The sequence below is a fragment of the Harpia harpyja genome, unplaced genomic scaffold (assembly GCF_026419915.1).
Source record: "Harpia harpyja isolate bHarHar1 unplaced genomic scaffold, bHarHar1 primary haplotype scaffold_47a, whole genome shotgun sequence".
NCBI classification, from domain to species: domain Eukaryota; kingdom Metazoa; phylum Chordata; class Aves; order Accipitriformes; family Accipitridae; genus Harpia; species Harpia harpyja.
Genome location: NW_026293404.1, coordinates 1,019,192 through 1,045,000, shown reverse-complemented (window position 1 = coordinate 1,045,000; position 25,809 = coordinate 1,019,192). Strand labels below are relative to the sequence as shown.

The following is a 25,809-nucleotide window of genomic DNA, read 5'->3' as shown; positions in this document are numbered from 1 at the left end:
ATGGCAGCGATGGGCAAAGGAACAGGTTGTCAAATCCCGGGCCTGGGTACATGTGTGGGTTTTCAGGGTCACCCCTGCCTGGTTTTTCCCAGCGAAGCCCCAGGCAGTGCCAGCCCCATGCTGCAGCCCCAGGGCTGAGGCTCAAGGAGCCGGGCATTTCCACAGGCGCTGCATCCTGCTGGGCCCCACCGCCAGCTGCTGGCTGCCCTGGGCTTCCCCCTGTTCTCTCCAGCTCTGCTTTCTGCCAGCGCCGGGGGCACCCCAGAACAGCCTGCCCGCTCCCCACAGCCCCACTGCCGTCCGCATCTGCAGCTCATGCGTGGTGTCCACACGCTACAGCTGATTTGGGGGGTGGCAGGTCTGTCTTGTGGCAGCCTGGGAATGCGGGCAAAGCAAACCCCATCCCTCCCTTTCAATCTTTGCCCCAGGGAGACCCAGTGGAGTCGTAGCGTGCGCTGGAGAGTGTTCTTCAGGAAGGTGACAGCCGATTGCAGAGCAACGCTGAGACGCACCTGACAGCAAAGGTGCCCGGTGGCCACGGACGAGCCTAGGTGAGCTGGTTCTCTTGGAGGCCAAGCAAAGCAGCCTTCCTCTGCCCCTGGTTTTGTGAGATATGGAGCAGTGCGGAGATGTTTCTCAGGCATCCAGGCCTGAGGAGGGTTTCCTCCGTGAGAGATCCTGCTCCCAGGAAGCATCTCCCCCTAGAGCCGAGGCCGTATCTAGCCCCCCAGAGCTGGGTACGGCTGCCCTGAGGGGTCTCGCAGGGAGGATGGGGTCATCTGCCTGGTGGCTCTGACACAGAAATGATGAGCTGAAGCCCCGTGGCCATGGTTGGCTGGTTCAGCGTCTCCGAGTGCCTTTCTCCCATGGAGCGTTTAACCCAGGCACTTTTTCAGAGTGTGATGGATGATGTGAAGATGGATGTTGGTGATGTCCTGGTGGCTCTGTCCCACTGCCACTTCAAAGTTGTGATGTCTGAGATCTGGGGCCACCTGCAGGCTCTGCTGGAGATGTCCAGGGAGTTTGTGTTCCATTTTTTGATACCTTAGGGCTACAATGTGCTCGGGTTATGGTATGCTAGCGTTACAGTGTGCTAGGGCTATGGGGTGGCAGGATTACAGGATGCTAGAGTTTAGGCAAGTTAGGATTAAAGCATGTTACTGTTATGGACTTGATGTGGGTTTGTTGGCCCTGGGTTCTTGGAGTTGTTATTTTTGCCTTGTCTTGTGTTCTGGGTGGTCTTTTTTTTTTTTTAATTTTTTATCTTGTTTGTCTTTTCAGGGTTTGGATAGGGGCCTTTGGTTTATGTATGTTTCTTCTGGTTGTTTTTTTACTGTTCCGGTGGTTTGTGTTGCATTTTCTGTCTCAAAACCACCATTTGTGGTCTAATATGTCTGACCAGGTCAGACAGTGTTACTTCTGATGCAGTCTGACTCATTTCCAGTGAGTCAGGAGGTTGGTAGGTAGGTAGGTAGGTATGGAGGACTTGGAGTCAATTGCGAACAACTACCAGATGACTAATGGGCACTTATCCCACTCATCCCTACACAATTCTGTATTGCTTCGGACTTTACTAGCCATAGTCATGGACTCTGGGCCTGTACTGTAGTGAAGTCAAAGCAGGTATTAAAAAAAAAAAAAGAGTGCTTTTCCAAAATGCTTACCAGATTGAAAACACCAGATGGCTGTGGGCAGGTGGGAATACACAGAAATGGGCCGTGTCACTCAGAATGAGGAACAGTGAAGTGGGTACAGCTGCAGCACAACAGTTTTCATGGCCTTGAGCAGCACAGCAAGGATTTTCAGGCAGCAAGGCCAGCTGCCAGGGGTGTGTGAACAGCTCCTTCTGAGCATGGAGATGGCCATGGGAGAAGACAGTGCTGTTCCTGTTGGTGTGTAGCAGGGGACAGTCAGTGGAAACTGCTCTCAGGGCCTGTAATTGGGAGGTGTCGTCTTGGTACTCGGTGGGAAAATGACATGAGGGAGGAGGCTAAGTTATGAAAGGCCATGTTAACTGTATGTGAGAAGTGACAGAAACAGCTTCAGGGTGTTAAGGAGGCTGTTAGTTGTGATTAAGGCAGTGAGTGAGATGATCCTTGTAGGAGCTTTCTGAGTGGGTCAGAACGGGGCAAGACTGCATGTAAGGACAGAAAAGTTGAGCCGATCAGAACTCAAGCAGGAGATTATTTGGGCAGTATCTGGCAAAGTCATCCTCTTGCACATGTTGTGCAGACTGCATAAGGCCTGACTGCTGGCGAGGAAAGGAGTGTGCTAGGAGTGTTGGAGTGCAAGGGGAGTGCAAACAAGGAATGGGGATGGAAGTGGTCACAGACTCATTTCTCAGTTTTCCATGGGCTGTCTCTGTACCCCATGTAACTCACCTTGCCTTCAGAAAGAAGTGCCACCCTTTTGGTGAAAAGAGGGGAAAAAAAAAAAAAGGTAATGTGTGGGAGAGCTAGAACTTGGAGTGAGATTACCATGTTTAGTCTTACCATTCTAGAGTTTTAAAAACATTTCCTTGAAACACTTTCCCAAAAGAACAAGGCATGACTTTCTGAAATAGCTGTTTTCCTAGGAGCTGCATCTGAGCTAAGCCAGATGAGAGAGTCTTGCCTGCTGTTAGTCACTGAGGCTGATGACAGGTCACCCAGCAGTTTTGGCAAGGACAGAACAAGATAGATACTTAATGCTTTTCTTTTCTGTGCTGATCGTCATTTCTGGAACGTGTGTTGCATAAGTTAGTCTTCAGGTTTTGCAGGTTGTAGGTTTGGCAGGATCTATTGTGTCATTAACACGATGGTAATAACAAAACCTGGTGGGATGGGGTTGAGAATCAGAAGGGTAAAAGTGAGAAAGAAACTTGTGGGTTGACATAAAACCAGTTTAATAATTGAAAAGAATTTTATTTTTTTAAATTGTAAGGAAAAGAAAGAAAACCCACAGAGAGAGGAAAATAAAATGCAAGAAAAACAAGCAATGCACTTGGAAACAATTGCTCAGCCAGTCCCTGAGCAGTGGCCCCCCTGCCGCCCTCCCCCCCAGTTTTATTGCTGAGCATGACGTCATATGGTCTGGAATATCCCTTTGGTTAGTTGGGGTCAGCTGTCCCAACTTTGTCCCCTCCCAACTTTCTGTGCATCTCCAACCTACTCGCTGGTGGGGCGGTGTGAGGGGCAGAAAAGGCCTTGACGCTGTGTAAGCACTGCTCAGCAGTAACTAAAACATCAGTGTATTAGCAACACTGTTTTCAGCACAAATCCAAAACATGGCCCCATACAAACTACTGTGAAGAAATTTAACTATCCCAGCCAAAACTAGGACAGTAAGGCATTTTGGAGTTCATATAATTTGCAAGAGTGCTTGAGCAGTTTAATGTTATGTTGAGGGACAGTAGCTATAATAGCAGGAGAAAGCGAAGACAAAGAAGATGAAGATGGCAAAGATACTCAAAAGCGTTATAGCCTTTGGCGGCAGAAACATGTTCATATAAACTGTTAAATGACAGTTTTCTTTCAATGTATTGTTCTTTTCAAAGATTTACAGATGACGTTTTGCTATTTTCATATCGGAATTTAGGGGTTTTAACCTAAAGTTCTCCACTGAAATGTAAAAGTGACCAATGTATCCTGGAAAGAAGTGTAATTGCATAGCCTGGATAGTTTTACTCTTGTAGTTTACAGTTCTACATAAAACGTAGGTGTGTGTTTTTTCACTTGTGCTGTGCAGTGATAAAAAAACCCCAGAGACAAACACAAAACCCTACCCCTGGAACTTCCTCTGAAATTAGAGGTGGGTGAGACATATCACATTTTCTGCTTCTTCCGCTATCCTGCTTTCTCTTAAACTTGTTTGTATCACTATGATAAATTCCTTGCTTACTCTAGAGCCAAGCCAATGTAAGATATTTTTCTGGGCCGGTCTTTTCTTGTCAGGTGGAGAGATCCATGGAGGTGCTCGGTCACAGAGGCAAAAGGACAAACAGGTGGGTGTGTGGTTAGTGATCGTTCTCCCTTATCAACAGTGCTGTCAGTCACGTCAGGGAATAATGCTTTGGAGGGGTTTCAGATTGGTGGTAATTACAGAATAATTATATGATTGTTCCCACAGTAGCCTGAGAGTATGAGAAGAACAAAGATTGGGGGGGGGGGGAGAGGGTAATTTTAATTAGCTGCAAGATTTTTTACAAGGCAGCTTTTGTGGGTCAGTGACGACGATGATGGAGGTGGTGGCTGAGATTCTGTAATGGATATTCTTTTGTTGTGGAATTGAATCCCAAATCACCCTCTGACAGTCTTAGACTACTGAATCTGGGAGCATACAGACAGTTTCTTTTCTTAAAACTGAAGGTAGTTACAGGGAGACCCTGTTTGGAAGTCTTCGCAGTTTGGGGACAGAGGCCAGCTGGGGGCTGGGGCCTTGCGGGAGGGGGCTGTTTGTGCCCTGTGCCCTTGGCCTGGCGCTCACAGCTGGGAACGGACTTTCCAAAATACTGCTTGAAGGAGCCAGATGTGGGACTTGTGGCTGAGCTGGGGGACAGGGAGCACCCCTGGACCAGCCAGCCTCAGGACCTGCAGTAAATGTGACTTCAAATCAGCTCTCCCAGCAGGACACTGCCCAGGAGTCACTTTGATTGTTGCTGTTCTCCTTCAGGAAGCATGGCATGCACCAAGCACACCCAGAGCTGCGCCCGTGCCAGGAGAAGACTTCAAGCACAGGCGGGGCTGATGGCGACAGTTCCCACCAGCTGTCCAGCTCCAGAAGATGCAGGTAAGATGCCACAGAGGGGAGAGCAACCGGTTGTCACTTCTCCTCCAGGAACAGGATTTAACAGCAGAAGGGAGGCAGGACGAAAGGGCTTTGGAAGTCCAAAAGTGCATCAGGCAGCTGGAGCAGTCGTGTGACAGCAGAGGAAGAAGAGAAGGAGATGCAAGTGACCTGGCAATGCTTCCGAGGTAACATCTGCCACACAAACACAGAGAAAGATGGAGGCATTGGGAGGTCATGGAATGGGTGAGAAAGGTGCCTGGGCAAGAGGAGAGCACGGGGAGATGGGAGGCAGCGATGGAGATCCAGGGTATTGGAAGTGAGGACGCTTCTGCTGTGCAGAGGCCTTCTGTAAAAGCTCTGAGTTCATCTACTGGCTTTGGTTTTCCCAGGCTGTGCTTTGTTGAGCCTCAAATGGGGCTTCTGTTCTCATCCAGATTTTTGCTCTGAAACCATTCAAGTGCTGAGGACTGGGATTTTCCAACAGCATCATATTTCTCTTTGGGCTTTGTCCTGATCCAATGTCAGGGAAGGTTTCGATATGATCCCAAGAGCGAGATTAAGACAGAAACGAGGTCAAATGCTGTATAGTCCAAAGAGCTTTTATTATCAAAAGTGGAAAATGGTGGCGATAGGATAGAATGGAAGAAAAGGTAGAAATTAAGCAAGCAGTCGGGATAGGATTGCTAGGATAGTCACCACCACGGATCCAGCGGCATCCCGTTGGTCCTCAGGCAAGCAGTCGGTGGTGGGAGTTGCAAGGACGGTCACCACCACAGATCCAGCGGCGTCCCGTTGGTCCTCAATCTTCAGTTCTTTGGTGGTGAAAAAAGGCTGCCACAGCTTGTCTCTACGGGTTTTTATAGGGCATATTTCGATGATGTCATGCACTGCAGGTTTCATCTATCACATGACCTTCGCATGATGGACACCACATCAGCTCCAGCCCCCGTTTTCTCCCCTGGATGCCTCAATGGCCTGGTAATGGTCCTTATGGACAGAGGAGTGTCCTGCTTAAACAGGCCATCTTAGAGACAAAGGGCTGGAGATAAGCAGTTCACAGTTCCTTGAGATGACAGCCCAGTCCCTCACACCTAACAATCTTTGAGGCAAATGGTTCAAGATAACAATTCAGTCTCTCACAGGCTTCCTGGGGAGGGATTGCAGGCATGCAAGACCTGTTGGGGAGCTCAGTCTTCTTTTGGGATGCTCTCTGGGACAGGAGGACAATTGCTTTGAACTGCCTATATTTCTGGAAGGATTATCTACATTTACCTTCCATCTGAAATACTGCTTAGTGCAAGCTGTTGGTTTTTTCTTTTAAAAAAGGGGGGGAGGTGTGTGTGAATAGCTGAGTGCTAGTATACAGTGAGTTACCTTCCCCTGCTTAGAGTAAATGGTTTTAGGATTAAAAATACCCATTTTGTGTTACAAAAATTGGTTCCCTTAAAGATTCAAGTGCTTGCTGATGGACTCCTGGCTGACAAAATCTCTTTTCAGCTTGCTTAAATATTAAACAGTCTTTAAAGTAGTGTTCGGATTATCTCGTGTGATTTCTTGCAATTAATCATGGTTGTCTAAAGCGTACTACTAAAGTGTACTAAAGTGTTTTGGTTGTTAAAAACTAGGATGAGAAGTTCATAGAAACATCTTCTGTGTCAGGTTTCAGCGAGTTCAAGCTATTGTTGTTTCCGGTTGAGAGTTTCTGATGTTATTTTCTCCTCTTTCGGAGGGAGATGAACATGCCCGTCTCACCCTCCAGGAGCGAGGATGCCATGTCCGGGTTCAAGCCCATGCCACCCTCAAAGCTTGTGTCCTCGAGTTGAGCGTGGAGGGGCATCACCCCGCGAAGGTTTGGTGTCTTGTAGCAGTCGGTGCTGTGAGGTCTGGTGGGGTGGAAGCAACTGTTGGGGGCTCCGTCATTTGCATAGCCCAGCCCGCCCCGCATGCTTCGGAATGTCGGGGTCCCTGTGGCAGTTTTTGAATGGTCCCTCCCAGTTGGGTCGATGGACCCAGCGCAGCCAGTAGATCCTGTTGGAGCTCCTCTGTGTGGCATAAATCCCTCGGCATTTGGGCTTGAGAAGAGGTAAAGTTGGAATCTGCAGATCTCCTGAGATGACCTTCAGGAGCTGTGGGCTGTGGGTGGGGACTGGCTCTCTGTCTCTGGTCCAGTGACTGGTGTCATTGCTCATAGTGAGACAAGGGGAGTCAAAAGAATCTCAGTAGATATAATAAAGGGGGATGAAAGATGATGTTTAGCGCTTACATTGTTGAAAATAGCTGAGGCAGAGACAGTCTTTGATAAGAAGAGCTGGCCCCAAGAACCAGCCAATGAGGCAGAGACAGTTCCTGATAAGAAGCAGGAGCAGGCCCCAAGAGCCAGCCAAGACTGGTCTTGCGGCTTGGGTGAATACCAAGAAACCACTGAGCCTGTGCAAGAAAAGAGGTTACTAGTGGTGACGAAGAGGAGTCGTCTATCTTCATCTCTGCGACCACCAGATGACCACCCTAAGGAGGCACTGCGCAAGCGCAGTTGAGAGGAGACTATGGAAATGACCTCTCGGAACTCATTTTAATATGAAGCGGGGACAGGCTATGCATATGTATAGGCGTATTGTGAATATGTAACACTTGACTGTATAAACTTGAAGCGAACTGCCGAGTCAGGCGTGCACGACTTTGGTGGGACTACGCCCTGCTGCCCAGCGCTGAATGAACATACCTACTTTACAATCTCACTGATGGTGGAGTCTGTTTCCGCACGTCAATAGGAAGTGGAGGAGCTTTAACAGGTGAATCTGTCATTTCCCTTCTTCTGGGGGTTACGGGAGCTGTTTTGGAGGTGAGGGAGATGTAAATTCCCGGTCTTGAGCCAACCTGGATGGAGCAGAGGTGGACTGTAATTTGTCTGACCTCAACTGTATATCTGTAATGCAGTTGTAATCGTCTCTGCCTGCACAACTGGCATGAGGTCCTGTTTTATTTTAAAGGAGATATAGTGAATAAAATCAGTGAATCTAATGCGCGGTCTTTCTGACCAAATATATAAGTATTTACTTTAGGATAAGATAAACAGTCCCTTGAACTCACTGGTTATACTGACTTAACTCTGTGTTGCCTAAAAATGGGACCAAGTTTGGCTCGGCCATGGGCGTCTACATTAGAGACATCCACGTTTAGTCAGATGAATCACACCCCAGCCTCCTGTGTTCCTCATCAGGTCTCTGACAACTCTGCTGTTAGTCCTTATTGAAGCCAAGTACAGTCTTATTTATTTATTTATTTATTTATTCATTCATTCATTCATTCATTCATTCATTCATTTATTTATTTATTTAAAACAGAAAGGAAATTCAGTCTTAGACATTCAGTTGCAGAAGAAAGTTTGTGTTTGAAGATCACGCTTGGATCTTCGAGTAGGTCTGCTTAGATGCCTTTTCCTCTTCTGTTCATCCCTGATAAGCTTAGGCACTCTCTGTCCTGTTTCTAAGGTCCACTGCCCAAGGTGCCTAGCATTGCACAGGGAGATTCTGTATCTCATTTTGCACTGTGCATTTTGTTAGCCATCAGGAATGAAGTATTTTTAGGACATAAGCTAACTAAATTGCACTCAAGTGAAAAAAGTGCTCTATAACTTCTGAGAAATAATACTGGATTATAATCAGAATATAAATATTTGGAGCAAAAGATGCTTAAAAAGTTAGGTAAAAATTATGAGCATAGTGCAATTTTTTTAGTTTGGATCCACCCCCTTCTAAAAAATTATTGTCGATGTTGCTTAGTAGAGATGTAGGCAGTTAGTGGTTGGGCTGTGGCCTCTCCAGACATGCGTCTCGTTTTGTCCAGAAGACTCTCAGGCTGCAGCAAGCGCCTGGACGTCACAGCGAAAATCAAAGATCCAAAAAAGAAGCCTGCAAGTTACAAAGGAGGAATGGGCAAGTAAAAGGCGAAAGCCTGAATCCCATCTGTCCTAAATAATCAACTGCTCACCTCTGGGCTGGCAGCACAGGCCACCGGCAGTTCAGGGTCTTGGGCACAAATCTTCTGCAGTTAGGTACTTACCTCCTTCCTCAGATAGGAGGAAATAAAAAATAAAAGGAGATCCCTGTTCTTTAGTTCAGTGAAGGGAAAAGAAAGTTCTGTTTAGATCTGTTTGCCTCTTTTGGAGGATGGACTTTAGCACAAAGGCGAATAGTGCCCTAGTAGCAGGCGGCTGGGCAGGCTGAGGGGCTGCAGGGAGCCTGCTCCCAGGGAAGCTGTTCCACTTTGTATAGTTTAGGAACTGTTGTATTGGGGGTTTGAAGCCCAGTTCCCAGCAGGCACATCATAGCTCCTTTCTCTGTCTCTCTCTGGCCCATTAATTGTCCCAATACGACTCCGGGTTGACAGAAGGTGGGTCACCCACTGTGAAAGGGAGATTCTGTCCTCAGGATGCCTGCAACCTCGAGCTCAGCCTTGCGCTTGGTCGGTGAGAGAGCCATGGCTCTAACTGCAAATCTGAGTGAGGAGGGACTGAGTGCAGCCAGTGCCCGAGCCACTGGGCTGCTGGACAGGGTGAGACCCGTGCCAGCCAATTCATCTTTTAGCTCCAAATGCCTTTTGATAGAGATGCAGGTCTCCGGGGGATTGTGGGGACGTGCTCCTGCGTCTGGAAAAGATGGCTGAGTTGCTGGCATAAGAAGGGCACTGTGGTTTAGAGGTCAGAGTTGAGGCAGGTATGGAAGATGGCAATAGCTGTGATCTTTAGTCATAAGAAAATATTTTTGTATATTCAAGTAGGTTTTTTTCTCTCCTCTGCTAATCCAGTGTAGAATATGAGCCAACAAAGAGAAACCAACGCTATAGACACTGCACACTCTGAAGTATTTGTTTTAAAATATGTGTGAGGTCAAGCTAGAACATGCTTTGCAATTTGTGTATTTACTGCAGTGAATTTTCTGCTCTTCCTGGCTGTCTTCTGTGGTTTTCAGCCTTCCTCACCTCCACAAAAAGAAATACCGTGCATATGAAAGAGGCCATTGTGCATCTTCCCTTAGGAGATTTCTTTTTTGTGCTCTGCTTTTGAATTACAATCTGTATTATTTATGCCAATGTTTAAAATAGCTTTCTGATTCCCTGGTTAAAGTATTCTGAACTTACTCCAGCTACATGTTACTATGCACAGCTCCCACCAACCATCAGTTTTTATTTCAAGTAATTTTTCATGAAGTAACACACATCACAGCCAGAATCCTGTGTTGCTGTTACATGGTTTTCTTTACAGTTTTTCAGCTGTATTGCTCCTCCCCATGATAAACAGTGTTGCCTGGTCAGAGTTCTAATGTTTGAAAGTGTCTTCCAACAGTAACAGAAGAAATGGAATCTCTTTGCAGGTGCTGACATAGATGCTGTTTGTGTTGCTCCTAGACATGTAGAAAGATCGGATCTTTCAGTCGTTCTTTGAAAAACTAAAACATCAAGAGGAAATAAAAAATCTAAGAGTGAATAAGCTCTCTCCTTGATAGATTGTGCAACTCCTACAATAAGAATATTCATGTTAAAGACTCATATTGGTAGTGATTGTCTTACAAAGCAAAATTAAAAATGGAATTGTTTCTGAGCACCTTCTAAAATACTGTTTACGCAGCATGAAAATGTTGAAGTCAAGCTTTTGGTTCCCTTCCCCAATGACTGTACATCACATAAGAATCTTTGTGGTTCACTTCTCCCATACCCATGGTTTGGGAATGAGTCAGCTATAGTATCAAAAAGCAAGGTTGTCCCTAGGAGCCTTGCTTTAATCTTGGATGTAGTAAGGGGCTTGGCAAGAAGGTAATTGCATGCAGGAAGAGGAAGGGTCAGCCTGAGAACTAAGGAAGTTGAATGTGATGTGGAAAGGTTTCTGTCAGTACGTTTGCCGTGGTGTTCCTCTGGATGTACTTTAGGACCTCTAATTCATTCTTCTCTGGTCATGTTCTTCTCTGGCTACTCAGCCTGAGACTTTGTAGAAGAGATACACAGTCAGCTTTACATAAAGTTAATAGGAGCTGTGCTGCGAACATGCAAAACTGTCTTGTAAAATCACCCTCAGGTGCCTATGTTGTGTGCCTTGCGTATAAAACCAAACTCCTGAGAAGTGTTTCTCTCAGCCTAGTCTTCCTTGTGCAGACATTTTGAAAGACTTCATATGCATAGCTAATGAGCCTTCATTTAGATGACTGTCACCTGAAAACAGACTCAGCGGGCTGTGGCACAGTTCTAACAAGGGGTCTGCAAAATTGAAAACTGTTCCATAAGGTAGCCGATAGCATCTCAGGCATGGCAGAAAATAAAAATACAGGAGGCTAGTGCATGCTGTCAAATGTGGACAGAATTTTCTAAATTTCTCTGGATGTTAACCGTAGTAAGATAGCTATGGAAATCTCTTGCTTTTCTTCCTCACCACCAAGGTAAGTACCTTACAAGGTCTGATACTGATGGCTCATTGTGCACTGTTTGTTCATTACAATACATGATCAGCCTCTGAATCTCTTGGCTAAATAACTTCTTAAAGCTAGTATTAGTACCGTGTTAGTGCTATACTGCTTGCAGCTTATTAACAGTTTTTTTGGTTTGGAAGCAGCTCAGTCTTTATACTGAGTAGTTAGCAGTGTAAATTCTGCATTTGATCGTAGTTTAGGAGAAACATAAAGTAGCAAAACATGTTTTCTTACACAGTTATCCTCTCCTTTACAGGCAGTTGAAGATGCATATGTACCAGTTGTCAAGTTTGAGTTTGATGGCATAGAGGTAAGCATTTCATTTTTTTTTTTCTTTAAGTGAGTAAATTTTTTTCTTGCTTTGGAATAGGATAACTTTTCCAGGGACCTGCGACTGTGCTGTTTTGGACCACAACCTATCCCAGGAGAAGACATTGCAGTAGAATGGGAGCTTATAGGAAAATAAGCTCCTAGGAAGCCTGGCAGGCATGGGAGCGTCAGGGACGTCTTTTTCTAAACCTGTGCTGTAGACCAGGGTGGCCTGCTTGAATAGCACTTATCTCTAGGATTGTGCAGAGTGGGAGCAGAGGCAGTATCCTTGCTAACTCTTCTTAGCTCTGACAAGCTAGGTATCTACAGAGGGATGTGTACAGTGTAGTTCACTGTATGAATCATGTGAGCAGACTAAATGTTTTGCTGCAAATCCAAAATGAAGTGGTTGTGGGACAAACAATCTGGAAAATGGAAAGTAAAAGTACTCATTTGACTCCTGCCTAGGTTTGTCAGCTGCAGCAATCCTGCTATCTTGGATACCTCTTATACAATGTATAAAGACCTGCATGCTGTAGTACCTAAGCAAGTTACTGCTTGGTATCACTATCATGAAGACATTTATTCAATTACCTTTTTGTGGCTTTTATCTGGTGCAGACATTCACAGAATAATTTTCTTGCCTCAGACTGTACTAAAAACCAGATACTTCGGGATCAAAAGGGCTTAGTGCACAAAGAAAATGCTCTCTCCTTTGCTGAAGTATAGTTGAGGTGATAGAACTTATGTCTTCATTCTATGATTAATTTTAAATTCCCTTTTAATTCAAATTCTAAGTCTAGAGTAATCTTTTTCAACTTAAAAAACCCTCTTCCTTTCTCTAGCTTAAAAAGAAAGGGGTGATGCAATGACGGTTTTGTACATAAAATATGGAACCTCTAGAAATTTTATTGAGTCTTCTGGCCAATAAATCTCTTGGGAGATGTTTCTATAGTCACATAATTCTAAATACAAATGTTAACCACTCTTTTTAGACTTGACTAACTGTCCCCCACTAGTGTGCTGTTTGCAAACTGCGCGGCATTCTAACGGTTGGCACTTTTTTCCTCTTAAGATTGATCTCGTGTTTGCAAGACTGTCTGTGCCAACTGTTTCTGGTAATCTTGATCTCAGAGATGACTCACATCTCAGAAGCCTGGATATAATATGTATACGGAGCTTAAATGGTAAGCATATTTACACATCTTTAAAAAGAAAATGTTACTAAAATTGGTATGGAATGCACATTACACAACCCAAGTTTCTGTACAAGACACAGAAACTGATCCCCTGTATACTTGAGATCTGAGGAGGTGGCAAGTGAGCTTAAATTTAGATGTTTCAAATTGTGTGTTTAGATAGACCTGTGTTTCATGTTTCTTTGATTGGGGTGTGTGCATTGTTCCAGTTTGCCACAGAAACTGCTTTAGATGAATAGGTAGAGCACTTGATAGAGAAGAATGTGTGGTAGTTCATTAAAAAAAAAAAAAAAAGAATTAAATACTTGAAGCCTGACTTGCTCACTGTTTAACACTGACTGGTTTAATTGTTCCTGGCTGTCAAAAGAAACCTGGCTTTCGGAATCCTGTAGAAGGACCTTATTGAAAATTGTTGGCTGTAGTCTGAAGTATGAAAAAGCTGTTGAGGGCACCAGTTACCTGACGTGATACTGAATGTTATGTGTAATCTCTAATTTTTAAGGTAGTACAAAGCAAGTAATCCAAACTTGTTTTCATAGACTTGAAGGATAAACTGTAAGCTATTGATCCCGTATAGCATAAAACCGACTTGTACCTGTTACTAGGAAGTTCTGTACTTCAACTTTTTTTCTTACAGGTTGCAGAGTTACTGATGAAATACTACACCTAGTGCCAAATAAAGAGAACTTCTGGCTCACGCTCTGTGCAATTAAACTGGGGGCAAAACGTGAGTAATGTGATTGTTTGTGATCTCTAAACTTTTCAGAGGCGCCTCATGCTGAAAAAATAATAGCATTAGAAGTACTTCAGCTTTGGATAGCTGTTTAAATAACAGGTTTTAGTTTAAAAACTGTTTTTTAGTTTAGATTCAAGGCCTGTCCATGGGGTAGATTCTGTGTGTTTTTTAATGGGGGTAGAGTGGGGAGAAGAGGGGAGTGCCTATGAGACAAGGCGCTGCATGGCTTATCAGGAACCTGACTACAAAGGATAAAAATGCCAAGTGAAGTATAAAAGCTTGATACATAAGGAATAAGAAAATACCGTTTGCACATGTGACTAGAGCAAGTGCTAGAAGAATGGCAGAACCTTTTTCTTAAGGGAAGTTGGAGTGAAGCAGTAGCTGTAGCAGTGTAGGCAAATTTCAGAGTAGCAGTATTTTGGGAAGTGGTGTGGTAACGATTCTTTTTCTCATCCCTATAAGGACCAACAATTTTGGCCTCATTGCACTGCGAAAATAACTGACTTTGAGACTGAAGTGTACTAGGTATTCTATAGATTGTGAAGTTGGTACAGAAAATTTGAAGGAATATACTTGGGTATTGAAAGACTACAGGCTAACGACAGTGTATCCATTGTAGGATGTGGCATTTACTCCAATATGCTGGGATTTCTTGGTGGGGTTTTCTGGGCCGTGCTAGTAGCAAGAACGTGTCAGCTCTATCCAAACGCTTTGGCTTCTACTCTGGTTAACAAGTTCTTGTTTTTTTCAAAACGGTAAGAGCTATTTATGACTATTTTAATTTGCAGAAAGTAGTTACACTTTTTGAGGTAGTTCTTTGTATAAGATTTACACCAACAACATTCAGTCCTACCCTGAATTACATGACAGAGTTCTAAATGGACAGTTAGTTACTGGCTTTTCTTATATAGGGAGTGGCCAAAACCTGTATTGCTGAAACAACATGAAGAGAGCAATCTTAATTTACCAGTATGGGACCCTAGGGTATGTAGACATTGAATTCAGAAGCCTTTAAACTTTCTTCTAACCTAAGCTGCTGGTGCTGAGCACAATTGTTTTAACACCATAGGTGAACCCGTCAAACCGATATCATGTAATGCCTATCATCACCCGAGCCTATCCACAGCAGAACTCTACGTACAACGTATCTACATCAACGTGAGCGGTAATGGTAGAGGAGCTCAAACATGGTGAAGTTCTTTCCATGCTTATTAACTGAATAAAAAATATAATTCTTGCTATATGAAACCACATTATCTGAATTGGTTATATTCCGCAAGGTGTTCCGCCCTTTTAGGCAGAAGAGTTCTCTGGGAAGTATACCTGTTGCAGGCAATAAGGGACCGGTTTTACAATGAACTGTTGTAGTAGACCTGCGTTGTGTCAAGGGAATTCCTGCTTTTTGATCTGTCAATTACTGTTCAAAACCTTTATAAGATAAAGTTTATATCATGCTCTGCTAGTCTCAAAAAAAAAAATGGTAATAAGGTTTTGAACCTTACTTGTAGGTCCTGCGGTTACAAATGAGATTCTCCAAGGAAAATCAGACTGGTCAAAGCTCTTTGAACCACTGAACTTCTTTCAGAAATACAAGTATGTATGAAATCTGTTATCTGAACTTGAAATTATTTACTTACTGGTTAGCATAGTGAGTTTTAGCTTGCAGTCTAAATAGAAGATGGCATTGATGTTTGTTTTTCAGAAACTGGAGGTAGTCATATGAATTTTGGTAAGGATAAGTATAGGGAAGATAGAAAAACTGTATGTGTTATGCCACTGACACTGCTTTTATTTAAAAAAAATCAACTCTGATACTTAGAATGTAGCAGAATGCAATTCAGAAGGATGTAATCAGCTTTTCTTCAGTTAATACTGTGCTGAATGCAGGATATAATCTGTCTTGTCCGGAAGACATATTCAATACATTTAAGGCAGTTTTGGTTTCACTTGAAGGAATATAAAGTCCTGAGCTAGGATATTAATTTTTCTTTTCTTCTAGACATTATATTGTGCTGACTGCTAGTGCCTCTACTGAAGAGCATCACTTAGAGTGGTAAGTCTTGCTTCGAATGTGGGTTCAATACATAATTGACACACACAGCCCCACTTTGAAGACCACTGTTGTAGAGCCTTTGAAGACTTGGTTTCATAACTTTTTTACTGGATGTAATATTTAATTTAAGACTACTTTGCACTCGGTGCTAAGTTGCTCTGGTTACGTAGTCAGCCTATTCCAGAGCCTACATTTCTCCAGTGAAGTGAAACAAGGCTGTTTAATCTGGGTGAAACCTGACCGTCTGCACAGAGCATCTGAATGCTGATAAATAGTATTTACTAAGTTTTAATCTAGTAGTGTGCTCAGGCATCTTATGTTTAGTGCTGAAAATTATCATTTCAGCACACTTGGTAGTCAATAGGTAAATTGCAGGAGTGCTGATCTACTTTGTGAAACGTAATGTGAGATCCACTTCAATTGTAGTTAGAGAAAATGACTGCTTCTGACATGATATTTGTCAATGTCTCAAGGGATATATGCCAATAATAACTTGTTTAACCTATGTGAATGGGCTGACTAACTGTGAAATAACTTGAAATAAGGGGAAACGGTGAGGAATTAAGGTACTGTGATGTGTGTGGTGTTCTCACTCTTAAGAAATGAGTACTTTGCCTGCTTTGCTCAAGTAAGCAAGCAAAATAGCTCTGTGTAGTAGAACCCTGTTCTGAGGGCACCTTGGTTATACTTCAAAGTTTGGCTTGCGCTTTAAGGCAAATAATTTAATTCTTGTGCTACCTCTAAAAGACATCTTATTTCATGTTTAAAAATAGCTCTAATAGGTAATATATTTTACCTGAACTTTTTAATGTGTTCACTTAAAAATCGTATCAGCTACAGCTTGATGTTAGTCGCAGTTAGGTGTACAACAAGGAGTTATGGGCAGAGGGCTTAGAGCCAAATAGTTTTTACTGTGAAATGTTTTTAAGTGCACAAAGCTTGTTGTATCTCAGAATAAAGATGAGGAAAGTTCTGGCTCCAGTAAAAGTTGATGTTTTTGCAGTGACAGAAATGGCAGCAAATGGGGTTTAGTTTTGCATCTGGGAAAATGAAAAGCAGAAGATAAACTTGCTTCAGTTTGCTGTAAGAACAAGTTTAGTTCACCAACTCTTGAATGGATTTGGGAATAGATGGCACATCTCTGTTGTTCATCAACATAAGATGTTTTTGAAGAACGTGCAGAGCTCTGACTGCTTTCAAAGCTAGCAGCGTTTTAGGTAAAAGGGTAAAATGCCAGTACTTCATTTATATGAAGAGCCTTTGTGGTCATGATACATTTCTTGGGTAAGTTTCTGATGAGACTGCGTTGACTAGGTAAGTTGTTTATTAAAGGAACTATATTTTTCAGTTTGGCTGGAAAAGGGTAAACTCTTTTCACAGATAAATCTGCAGGAAGAATTGCATCTTTACTCAGGTGTAACTGAACAGCTGTGCTTGAGCCTTTTCTAAACTGTTCTTCTCCTTGATCTTTGGGGTAAAAAGGAGTTTTGCTGCACTTCAAAATGCAGCCAGAGGTGCTGGGAATCTGCTTCTTGTTGATATTTTCATCATAGGCTATATGTTGAGGTGTTGTATCTGACCTGTTAAGAGTACAAGTTAAACTTATGTACCTCTGTCTTTGGAAACTTTAAAGCTCAAATGTCACTGGAAACATCTCAAACTACAGTGTGTGTGATATAAATATCTAGTATCTGCTCAGCTGAATGAAACTTACTACTTACTGACTGGTTAGCATTTTTGTATTAGCATTGTATTGTAAAAAGGTATATAACTACTGTGCTGGATACGGTTAAAATGAGTAAATGTCTCTTGTTCTTATTAGGATTGGCCTTGTCGAATCTAAAATTTGTGTGCTGGTTGGAAACTTGGAGAGGAATGAATTTATATCTATTGCACATGTAAAGCCACAGTCTTTCCCTGGCAACCGAGAGCTTGTAAACAGTGGGTTTCATTACTTTTCTGAAAGCCAGTTTGGCCAATGTATTCTACCTTGTTTATATTTATTCACCTCAGCTTATCTGTGAGAGATGTTCAGCTACGTACCTGCTGTTTTGTAGGTACGAGGTCTGACAGGCAAGGTTCTGACCATGTGGGATCTTTTTAAAGAAGGGAGAACTTCAGGGGGGAGTTCTCGGAGAACTTAAGTATGGGCTGACTCTAATCTTTAACTGCTGCGTACAACTAAACTGTTTTGCTTAATCCCTTCTTGAGAGTAGATACTAGCATCCAAATAACTGGCATCTGTGCATAAATGATAGATTTGTGAATCTGTCTTTTTAGGAGTGGATATGTGTCAATGTGGTTTCTTGGAATCGTATTTAGGAAAGTGGAAAATGCAGAAAGTGTTAACATTGATTTAACGTACGTTATATGGTCGTTCAAAGATACAGGTAAGCCTATATTTTGCTCTAGTCTCGTAGGGTTTCATTTTTTTATTCTAGTGCAAGTTGCTTCACAAAGTGAATTGTGCTGGTATTAGCTATTAGATATTTCTATAGAGCATGACACATAGAAGATTAGCCTTAAAAACATACTATTTTGACACTTTGGCAAAGTAAGTCCATCTTGAAACAAAAGTGTGTACTACAGTCCTATACCATATACCACATGTGAAATAACAGCTCTGCAGATCATCGTAAACACTCAGAAAGGAACTGCGATTCATGTGGTGGACAGTCAGATGTGAAGCCAGGAGATGTCCAGCTGTCAGTTGCTGAACTTTGAAAGTGGGAGCTAACTGTATCAGACTCTAAAATAAGTTGTTGGTGCCTCTTGAGAGTATTTTTTCCAAAATAACAGTTTGTGTATGATACCATCCCAGAACTTTGAAAAGCAGTGAGTGGTCACATTGTAACGACACGCAGTCTTGCATGTAAAGCTTCATGTTCATCTTCCATTATTACTTTTGATAGATGTAGAAATAAAGTAATATTGCAAGTGTTGTTAGATAATGCTAGAATAAAGGGGTTTGGGGGTGAGGAGTTCTTTGAAAGCATAGGTCTTTTCCACAATCTGTTTACTTCTTCCCAAGCTGACTGCTCTTGTGCCTTTCAGAAGTGCATGTGTGCTGTCAGGCTCATGCCTAGCTATCATAATGACGAACTAAGGAAATCAGGTTACTCTTCTGAAGTGACAAGTGTGTTTGGACAAAAAGTTCTAAACAGTGGACTCCTTTAAACTCTTCATCAGTGCAAACAAACATTTCTCCATGGTACCAGCGTGAGCTGTGTGTTGTGTTGCTCAGACAACATGAGTAAATGCAGTAAAAGCTGACCTTCTTTTTAGCTCATGCTTTGGGATATGAGAAAAGCACAGTAAAAAGGCATCAAAACTCTTGTCTGAGTTTCAGGCCAGGTGGGGTGACTTTCTCAGACTTGCACTCTTCTCTGAACTGATGCTTGTCTTGTACGTTAGATCCAGTGGCGCTGTGTTTCAATGTTGTGGCAAATGTAAATTATGTCAACAAGGTTTATGTACTGCTAAGAGGCTAGAACTAATGTTAAATCCTGTATTTCTATGCACAAACTTTATTAGCATAGCTGTGTGCTCTTAGTTTAGTGAAACACAGCCTATACTATGTTTCAGATATAGGGTTTGAATCCAGAGAGATTGAACAGAAAAGGTATTTCTTGAGAGGTGTGATATCCTTTGGCAAATGTGGGAGTGACCAGTACTTATGTGCAAGAAAGCTTTTATCATATACCTTGACTTTGAGAGAATATTTTGAGAGGGCAAAGATTAACTTCAAGTTGATGGGCTCAAGAGTAAAAGGCTCACTGTTTGGAAGGCTTTTGTTAAATGAACTTTATCTCACTTTTACATAAAAACATTATTGAATTTACTTTGAAGCAACTGTTCATATTAGCATGAATGTTCATATTTGTGCTTTTGTTTCACTTCTAGGTCTCCTGTAGAAAGACTTCTAAGCCTTTTTGGTTTTGTTGCATGTCCTTACTTTGATTCCCACTCTGTATGTTAGTAAGCTGACTTTCCAGTTATGATCACGATAGGCTTGTTAAACTTATCTAAATTTGACTTAATTCTGTAATAACTGCTGTGCTAGTATAGCATTTTTAAGTTGCATAAAAGGTTGTTTGCAGGCAGTTAAGAAAAACTGGTTTAAATTGTAGTGGTTCTGATAAGTCAGATGTCCCTAAAATCCAGTCTTTCTTGGACAGATAGAATTTTAACACCTAAATTACTGGAAAGTTATATGATATTACAGAACTGTTACGAAAAAACCCACAATCACTGCTGTAAATATCAAATAAAAAAAAATTAGTCTGAATCTTGAGTAAGGTGTCTGGTCTCTCATCAGCTGTGCACATTTGGGTTGATTCAGAAAGTTGTCTAGATCTATTTTCAAACAGAAAACTAAGGGTTAAGGAGTATTATCTCCTTCAGGTTAAAAATCAGCTCAGATGTGAGCTGCATGATTTGCAAACCACAGCTGTAACTGAGCACATAAATGCATATTTGAACTTAAATAGCTGTTATGTATCTGGTCTGTACTGGATATGAAATGGGCATCTTAGGTCACGTTCATCTTGAGGCAACTTCTTGTTCTTTGTTTGGGCTGGACAGACTTAAAGGCTTGCTGTTTCTAAAGAAACCATATGTAACTTTGACAAATACCTAATGCAAACATTCCCACTAAGCTACAACACTAAATTTCCTGTTAGTTTACAGCCAGGCTAACCACCTCAATGTGCTAAAGGAAGGTATGAAGATTGAGGCAGCTCATGTGAAGAGAAAGCATCTCCACTATTTTTTGTTACAGAAAAGAAAAAAGGTATAATAAACATTTGGCTCTTCTGGCAATATTTTCTTTTGCTTTAATAATTACTTGAAGACGTCATTATTTTGTTGTTGTTGTTTCAGCAAAGCATGCCATGTACTAGTCAAAATGCTCATGGGCTTCAGTGCAAAAGGACTTCTTCAGATGGAAGCCGTTTGGACAGTTGCAGAGACGTGGACTCCAGAACACCAGATAATTCCTCTTCGTTACATAAGGTTTCTAAATTGGACACTTCTACAGCAGAGAGAGAAAGCTTAGCACCATACCCTTAAAACTGTGAAGAAGCTGCTTTTTAACTGACTCACAATGTGAATGAGGTCCAGGATTTCTTGTTTGAATCTATGTTGTTCATAAGGACGTGGAGGGCTCTAATGGCTTCAGGAACAAAGCTGGCATCTCCTTTGGGCACATGGGGGAAGACAGGTTAAAGAAATCCTTGAAAAAATTAATTTAATGTACATGAACACATGTAGGAAGAAAGGAGAACTTGATACCAGAGAAATTATTTGGTCTTGAATATAGATCCCCTTGGGTTAGTGTGTAACTTGAAGCCAGAATGTTTTATATGTAGGTAACTGTTCTTTCTAACAAAAAGTATGGTTACTGCCAAGCAGTATTATTTTCTAATGAAGTGCTGATCTTGATCACAGAAACGCTAGACTTGGTGCAGCAGTATGAGAACTCAGGCAGTAAAAGTGTCTGTCACTTCCTGGGAAGTCTGTTTACAAGCTACTTCAGCACAGGAGGAATATGAAATCTTGAGAGTAATAGCCCAAGACTACCAAATGTGTAATGCTTGCTGTGTTCAGACCGTTTGGTACTGTAGGAGTAGCATTAAAAAAAATAAAATTGAATGCCTGTATGGGTAGAGGAGGTACATTCATGAAAAGTGCTACAGAGTGCTGGATATACTAAGCTGGAAAACAGTACAAGTACATAGAGACTCACTGAAGAAAATGCTTAAGTTTAAATCTGCGGTCTGAAGTTCAGCAAAATGAAGATCTCATGCTAGATTGCCTGGGAGTTTGTTGTTTTGTAGAGCTGTGACAACGACCTAAGATAGACACTTGTCTTGCATGGACTTTCTGGAAATGAAATGTATAGTATTTACAAACTAGCATTTTATAACTCTAGCATCTGATTTTTACAGAAATGCCGTGTATCAGAAATCTAATGGTACTAACAACAGAGAGAAGATACCTCGTGTAGTTGTGCCATCAGTGTCTAACGGACTCTCCATTCCTGTTACTGATTCAAGTATGTATTGAAGTAGTGGGTGGAATGCAGTCTTTAATTTCATGGCTGAACTCTAAAAGCTCGGTGTCTCCTGCAGAAGTGGAGGCTACAGTTGCAATAAGAACATTGGGACCTCCAGTTGGTTGCACCATTCCAGGACATAACACAATTTCTCAACTCAGAGCACATTTTGTCCAAGGACAGCGTGAATTAAGTGGGACTCTGATTACAGATCCTAAGAATGCTGCACCTAAACGACCTTATTCACCGACCACTGAAGGACCTCATTCACCTACATCAGAAGAATGCCCCCAAAAACCAGTAGACAGAGAAAAGGTAAGGAAGGAGGGCTAGGCCAGGGAGGGTTTGAAGTAGAATTAATTATTGATGTACAATGAATGACGTAACTGAGAAGAAATGCATATATACATCCCCAGTGGATTCAGGAATCTAAATTTAAGCATAATGGTAATTTTACTAGGATGTAGATGTGAGAAATTGTCTTGAATATACTGTAGAGCTATTAAACAATTTTTTTTTTTCCAAGATCTGGCACTTGACTGTTTCTGGTCTGGTGGCAGGGTCTCTAAATACTACTGTACTTGTATATATTACTGCACTGACCAATTGCTGAATGAACTGGCTTATTTGGAAGCAGTTCTTAATTAAAAAAAAAAATTATCTCAAAATGAAGAGGATATGAATCTTATAAATGTAAAAGTATGAGCTAATCTTGTTCTGGCAGATGATTTTTGAATGCCTATTGATAGTTTTGCTGCTTTAGGAATCAGCAGCCTACTCAATAGGTTGTCCACTGCTGAAATCAGAGTGTGGAGTTGCTTGTTAAATCTTGTTTTTGTGGAAGCTTTAGGTTAATGCTTGATTTGTTTTATTGCTGTACGTAACTCTCCTTAAATAGCTGTTCGTGTGGCTTGATTTGAGGCAGAGGCAAAGAACAACTAGAAAAAACTCAATTTTAACACTTGTAAAGAATCAACTTGCAGAACTGTTACCTACTATTGAACCTTTCAAGTACAGATTTAGGTAGTAAGACTTTTTGCGAGGCTTGAGATTCCTGTGCGGTAATGGTAGTCTTGTCTAAATGTTGCTTTAAGAATGGCCACTAATACATTTAAAGTGTTGACTGGAAGCTGTACTCAAATATGAAGGTAATTTTGGTATAGCAATTATTTTGAGTCTGTGTATTCTGTTCTTCTAGTTAACTGGCCAGGATTCAGCATTCAAAGATGGTGGCAATCCAGAAGATGTCAGCAGCAGATCTACAGACAATGTAATTTTGAAGGGGTTTTACTCAGTGGACTAACTGGAAAGCTGAATGGACTGTTCTAGTGCCTAGACTACCTCACATAAATACTGTACGCATTTGTTGATGTAAACAAAAATATGCTTTTTAGTTTAACTTATTTCAGTCTTCATTTCCCAAATATATTCTTGTAAGAGTTATCCTTATTAGTCTTTTTAAAAGTCTTACCTGTCACTAGCTGAAACAGCTTTTGAAAAAGCCACAAAAACCAACCTGTCCTGTGACTTGGATTCAGAATGTATGTAAACAGGTTAACTAGTCACTGCAACCACATTGTGGTTTCAAGTGTGTATGAGCGTGCTTGTATTCATTTGTGCTTTCCTAGTGCATGTGCATATATTATTCTTATCTTAAATTATTTTCCTGTTGGGCACATACACTCCTGTGCATGTATCACAATGGTGCTCAGCTTCCTCAGCTAGTAGCTTTCCACTGCCTAACACAGCCATGCACTACCCAAGTATTGCCTCCCACGGAGGCCCATAAATAATTTAAATATTGAAGAAACTGCAGCAGAGGATGCTACCAAGGTATGGAGATGATAGACATGTCCCATGCCATTGTATCTGATTTTTGTCTTAAGACTGCTGCAGCATGAGACTTGAGGGGTTTCTTTGTTGTCACTGGGTAGTAAAGCTAAACTCAGAACACACAGCTGAAGATGTAACTTAAACATTGCAATAGCCAAGGCTGTTGTGACACTGCTACCCACTTGCAAGGTACAGTCTTGAAAGCAGTTGGCATGCAGAAATTGGTTTCAGATAAACCCTGAAAGCTGTTCTACATGGTTACATGAAAACTTGTAGTCTGAAGGTCCAGTTCTGTGAACTGATAACACTGCTTACCCAGTTAAGTGCGTTAGGGTTTTTTGAGGGGTGGGGAGAAATTCTGATCATATGAAACAAATGTTATGCTATCTGTCTATTGTAATTTCTTTATAACTTGGTGTTTTTGTAAATGAAGTTGTACATTTTTCCAGAGTATTTTTGTATGTACTGTAAAATACTGTCTTCCAAAGAGAAATTTAAAATCTTCAGTCTTTTTTTTTTTTTTTTAATGCACATGGGATCTGCTTAAAAACACCAAACAACAAAACCAAATGTAAGGTGGGGGGGGGCAGGGCCACAAAAAATATCTTCTACAACATGATAGTGTCATGGTAGAGTAAATTTGAGGAGACTAGGAACACCGTTTTCCTGCTTCTAGTATTTCCAGGTTTTGAATTAACACCCTCTGAATAGCGCAGCTTGCAAACTGCATTGACAGCTGAAGTCCCAGTTTGCTGTGCGGACAACAGATACCCCTGAATTCTTTTAAAATTAGTTGCTTGGCTTAAACAGCAGTTCTGAGCTCTGATCATCTTAAGCATCCACCTAAAACCCTAGTGACAAGACCAAAGAGGCATGTAGCTATCTTGTAAGGTCTTCATTCTCTAGCATTCCCCCTACTGCTAGTATTCCAAACTTGTGGAGAAAGCATGACTATGACAATATACTTACTTTTTTCCTTATTACCTCTGGTTTCCAGCTTGCTTCAAGTGCAATTCATCTCTTAGAAAATTTGCCTTAGTGGGTTTGAGAGGTCTTATTCTTCCTTCTCCACTCCAAACCCCCCAAAACTTAAAGAGTGCAAGGCTTAGGTTTCCTCACAGGTTAAAATTAGGAAACAGAACCCCTGTTACTTAAGTGGCTTTTAGCAGAGCTCCACCTTGAGTTTATAAAATGGTTACCTTGGTTTTGTGACCTGTGTTAAAATCATGGTATTTAAATACTGTCAAGTCTGTGTACTAGCTACAGTATGTATACAACTTCAGCACCTGTGTAAATAAAAATCCATCATGAATTTGAAGGAATTAAAGCTGAAGTAGGTGATAAGATAAGCAGCAAAGCAAATATGAAAAGTAAGTGTTTTTTAATAGTCTACAACCCTGTAATATTACCATGCTACTCTCTCCACGACCGGTGCCGGGTCGGACCACTTTTCCTTCGCCCATTCTAGCTCTGGGGGAAAAGGGCAGCAGCCGTGCCTCCGTAATAATTCCTCTATTAACACCATCCTGCCGACTACACCAAAATGTTACGGATGCACGACTAACCAAATCCAACAGGTGTTAAAACTCAGATTTATTCTTCAGCAAAAGTTAGTTAGAAGTCCGGTAACATTTTATAAAACCACAGGCTCAATGATGTAAAGAGAATTAATACTACACGGCCGACTTAGGAATCCCCAAGATTTAAAGTGATGGCTCAAAATGCGCGTCTCACTCACCAAAAAGCTGAGGGCTCTCTCCCTCGAGGAGTTACCTCGGGCGGTGCCCCGACCCGAGGGGGAGTCCCCGACTGCAGACCCGCTGCTCCGAGGAGGACTGCCAACATGTCCTCCAGCGGGACCCCGTTTATACCCCTGTCGAATCTGACCTGTGGTCATTTAATTCTATTGGCTAGGAGGGTCACCTCGGTGTACCTGGCGCATCTCGATTGGCCAGTTCAAATTTCAACCTGCAGCCTCCAGGGTTTCCTTCCCCTTCCTGGGGAAGTTTCGTTTCCTGCTGGCAGGATGGGGGGGGCGGGATGTACTGCCACAGGCTGTTTTGCCCTTAACCTCTAGGTCAGCACATGCATTTATGCAACTAGTCTCAAACTAACCTAGCTAATTGATATCAAAGTATGTGCCTTTACACGGATTTTTTTTTTTAACTCTTGCTTTGCAGAATTATCTTGTAATTGCTCTTACTTTTTTTTTTTCCCCCTCACTTAGGGTGTTAAGAAGAAGTTTAGGAAGAAGTTAGGTTACTACTTTCCCAGACTTGATCCAGCGTAAGTGAGATTACACGCTTCACCTTAATATACCCTGACTCAACGCTTGGCCCAGTGCAGAGTGACGTCACTGTTCTGGAGTTTCCCTGGCTATTGCAGAAGTTCGATACTGC

The 25,809-nt window shown here is 42.0% G+C and overlaps 1 protein-coding gene and 1 long non-coding RNA gene across 2 annotated transcripts in view; both read left to right on the top strand.

Annotated features, from left to right (window-relative positions):
* LOC128138494 (uncharacterized) overlaps positions 1–6,296 on the top strand; it is a 7,148-nt gene extending 852 nt beyond the window's left edge. Inside the window, exons 2-5 of the long non-coding RNA XR_008234035.1 lie at positions 1–25; positions 429–551; positions 4,651–4,767; positions 5,202–6,296. The exon at positions 1–25 is cut by the window's left edge and continues 76 nt beyond it. This is a non-coding gene — a long non-coding RNA (uncharacterized LOC128138494). The remainder of the gene's footprint in view (positions 26–428; positions 552–4,650; positions 4,768–5,201) is intronic.
* A 2,947-nt stretch (positions 6,297–9,243) lies between these two features.
* Positions 9,244–23,922, top strand: LOC128138468 (poly(A) polymerase gamma-like). Its single transcript, XM_052779720.1, is given in 18 exon segments — positions 9,244–9,318; positions 10,142–10,188; positions 10,190–10,244; positions 11,479–11,532; positions 12,607–12,718; positions 13,368–13,457; positions 14,089–14,224; positions 14,381–14,453; positions 14,539–14,659; positions 14,978–15,062; positions 15,469–15,522; positions 17,803–17,912; positions 20,205–20,314; positions 20,404–20,571; positions 21,469–21,577; positions 21,654–21,860; positions 21,863–21,892; positions 22,776–23,922. Coding segments are annotated over 18 exon segments (1,767 nt in total). The 3' UTR covers positions 22,907–23,922.
* Positions 23,923–25,809: the final 1,887 nt, after the last annotated feature.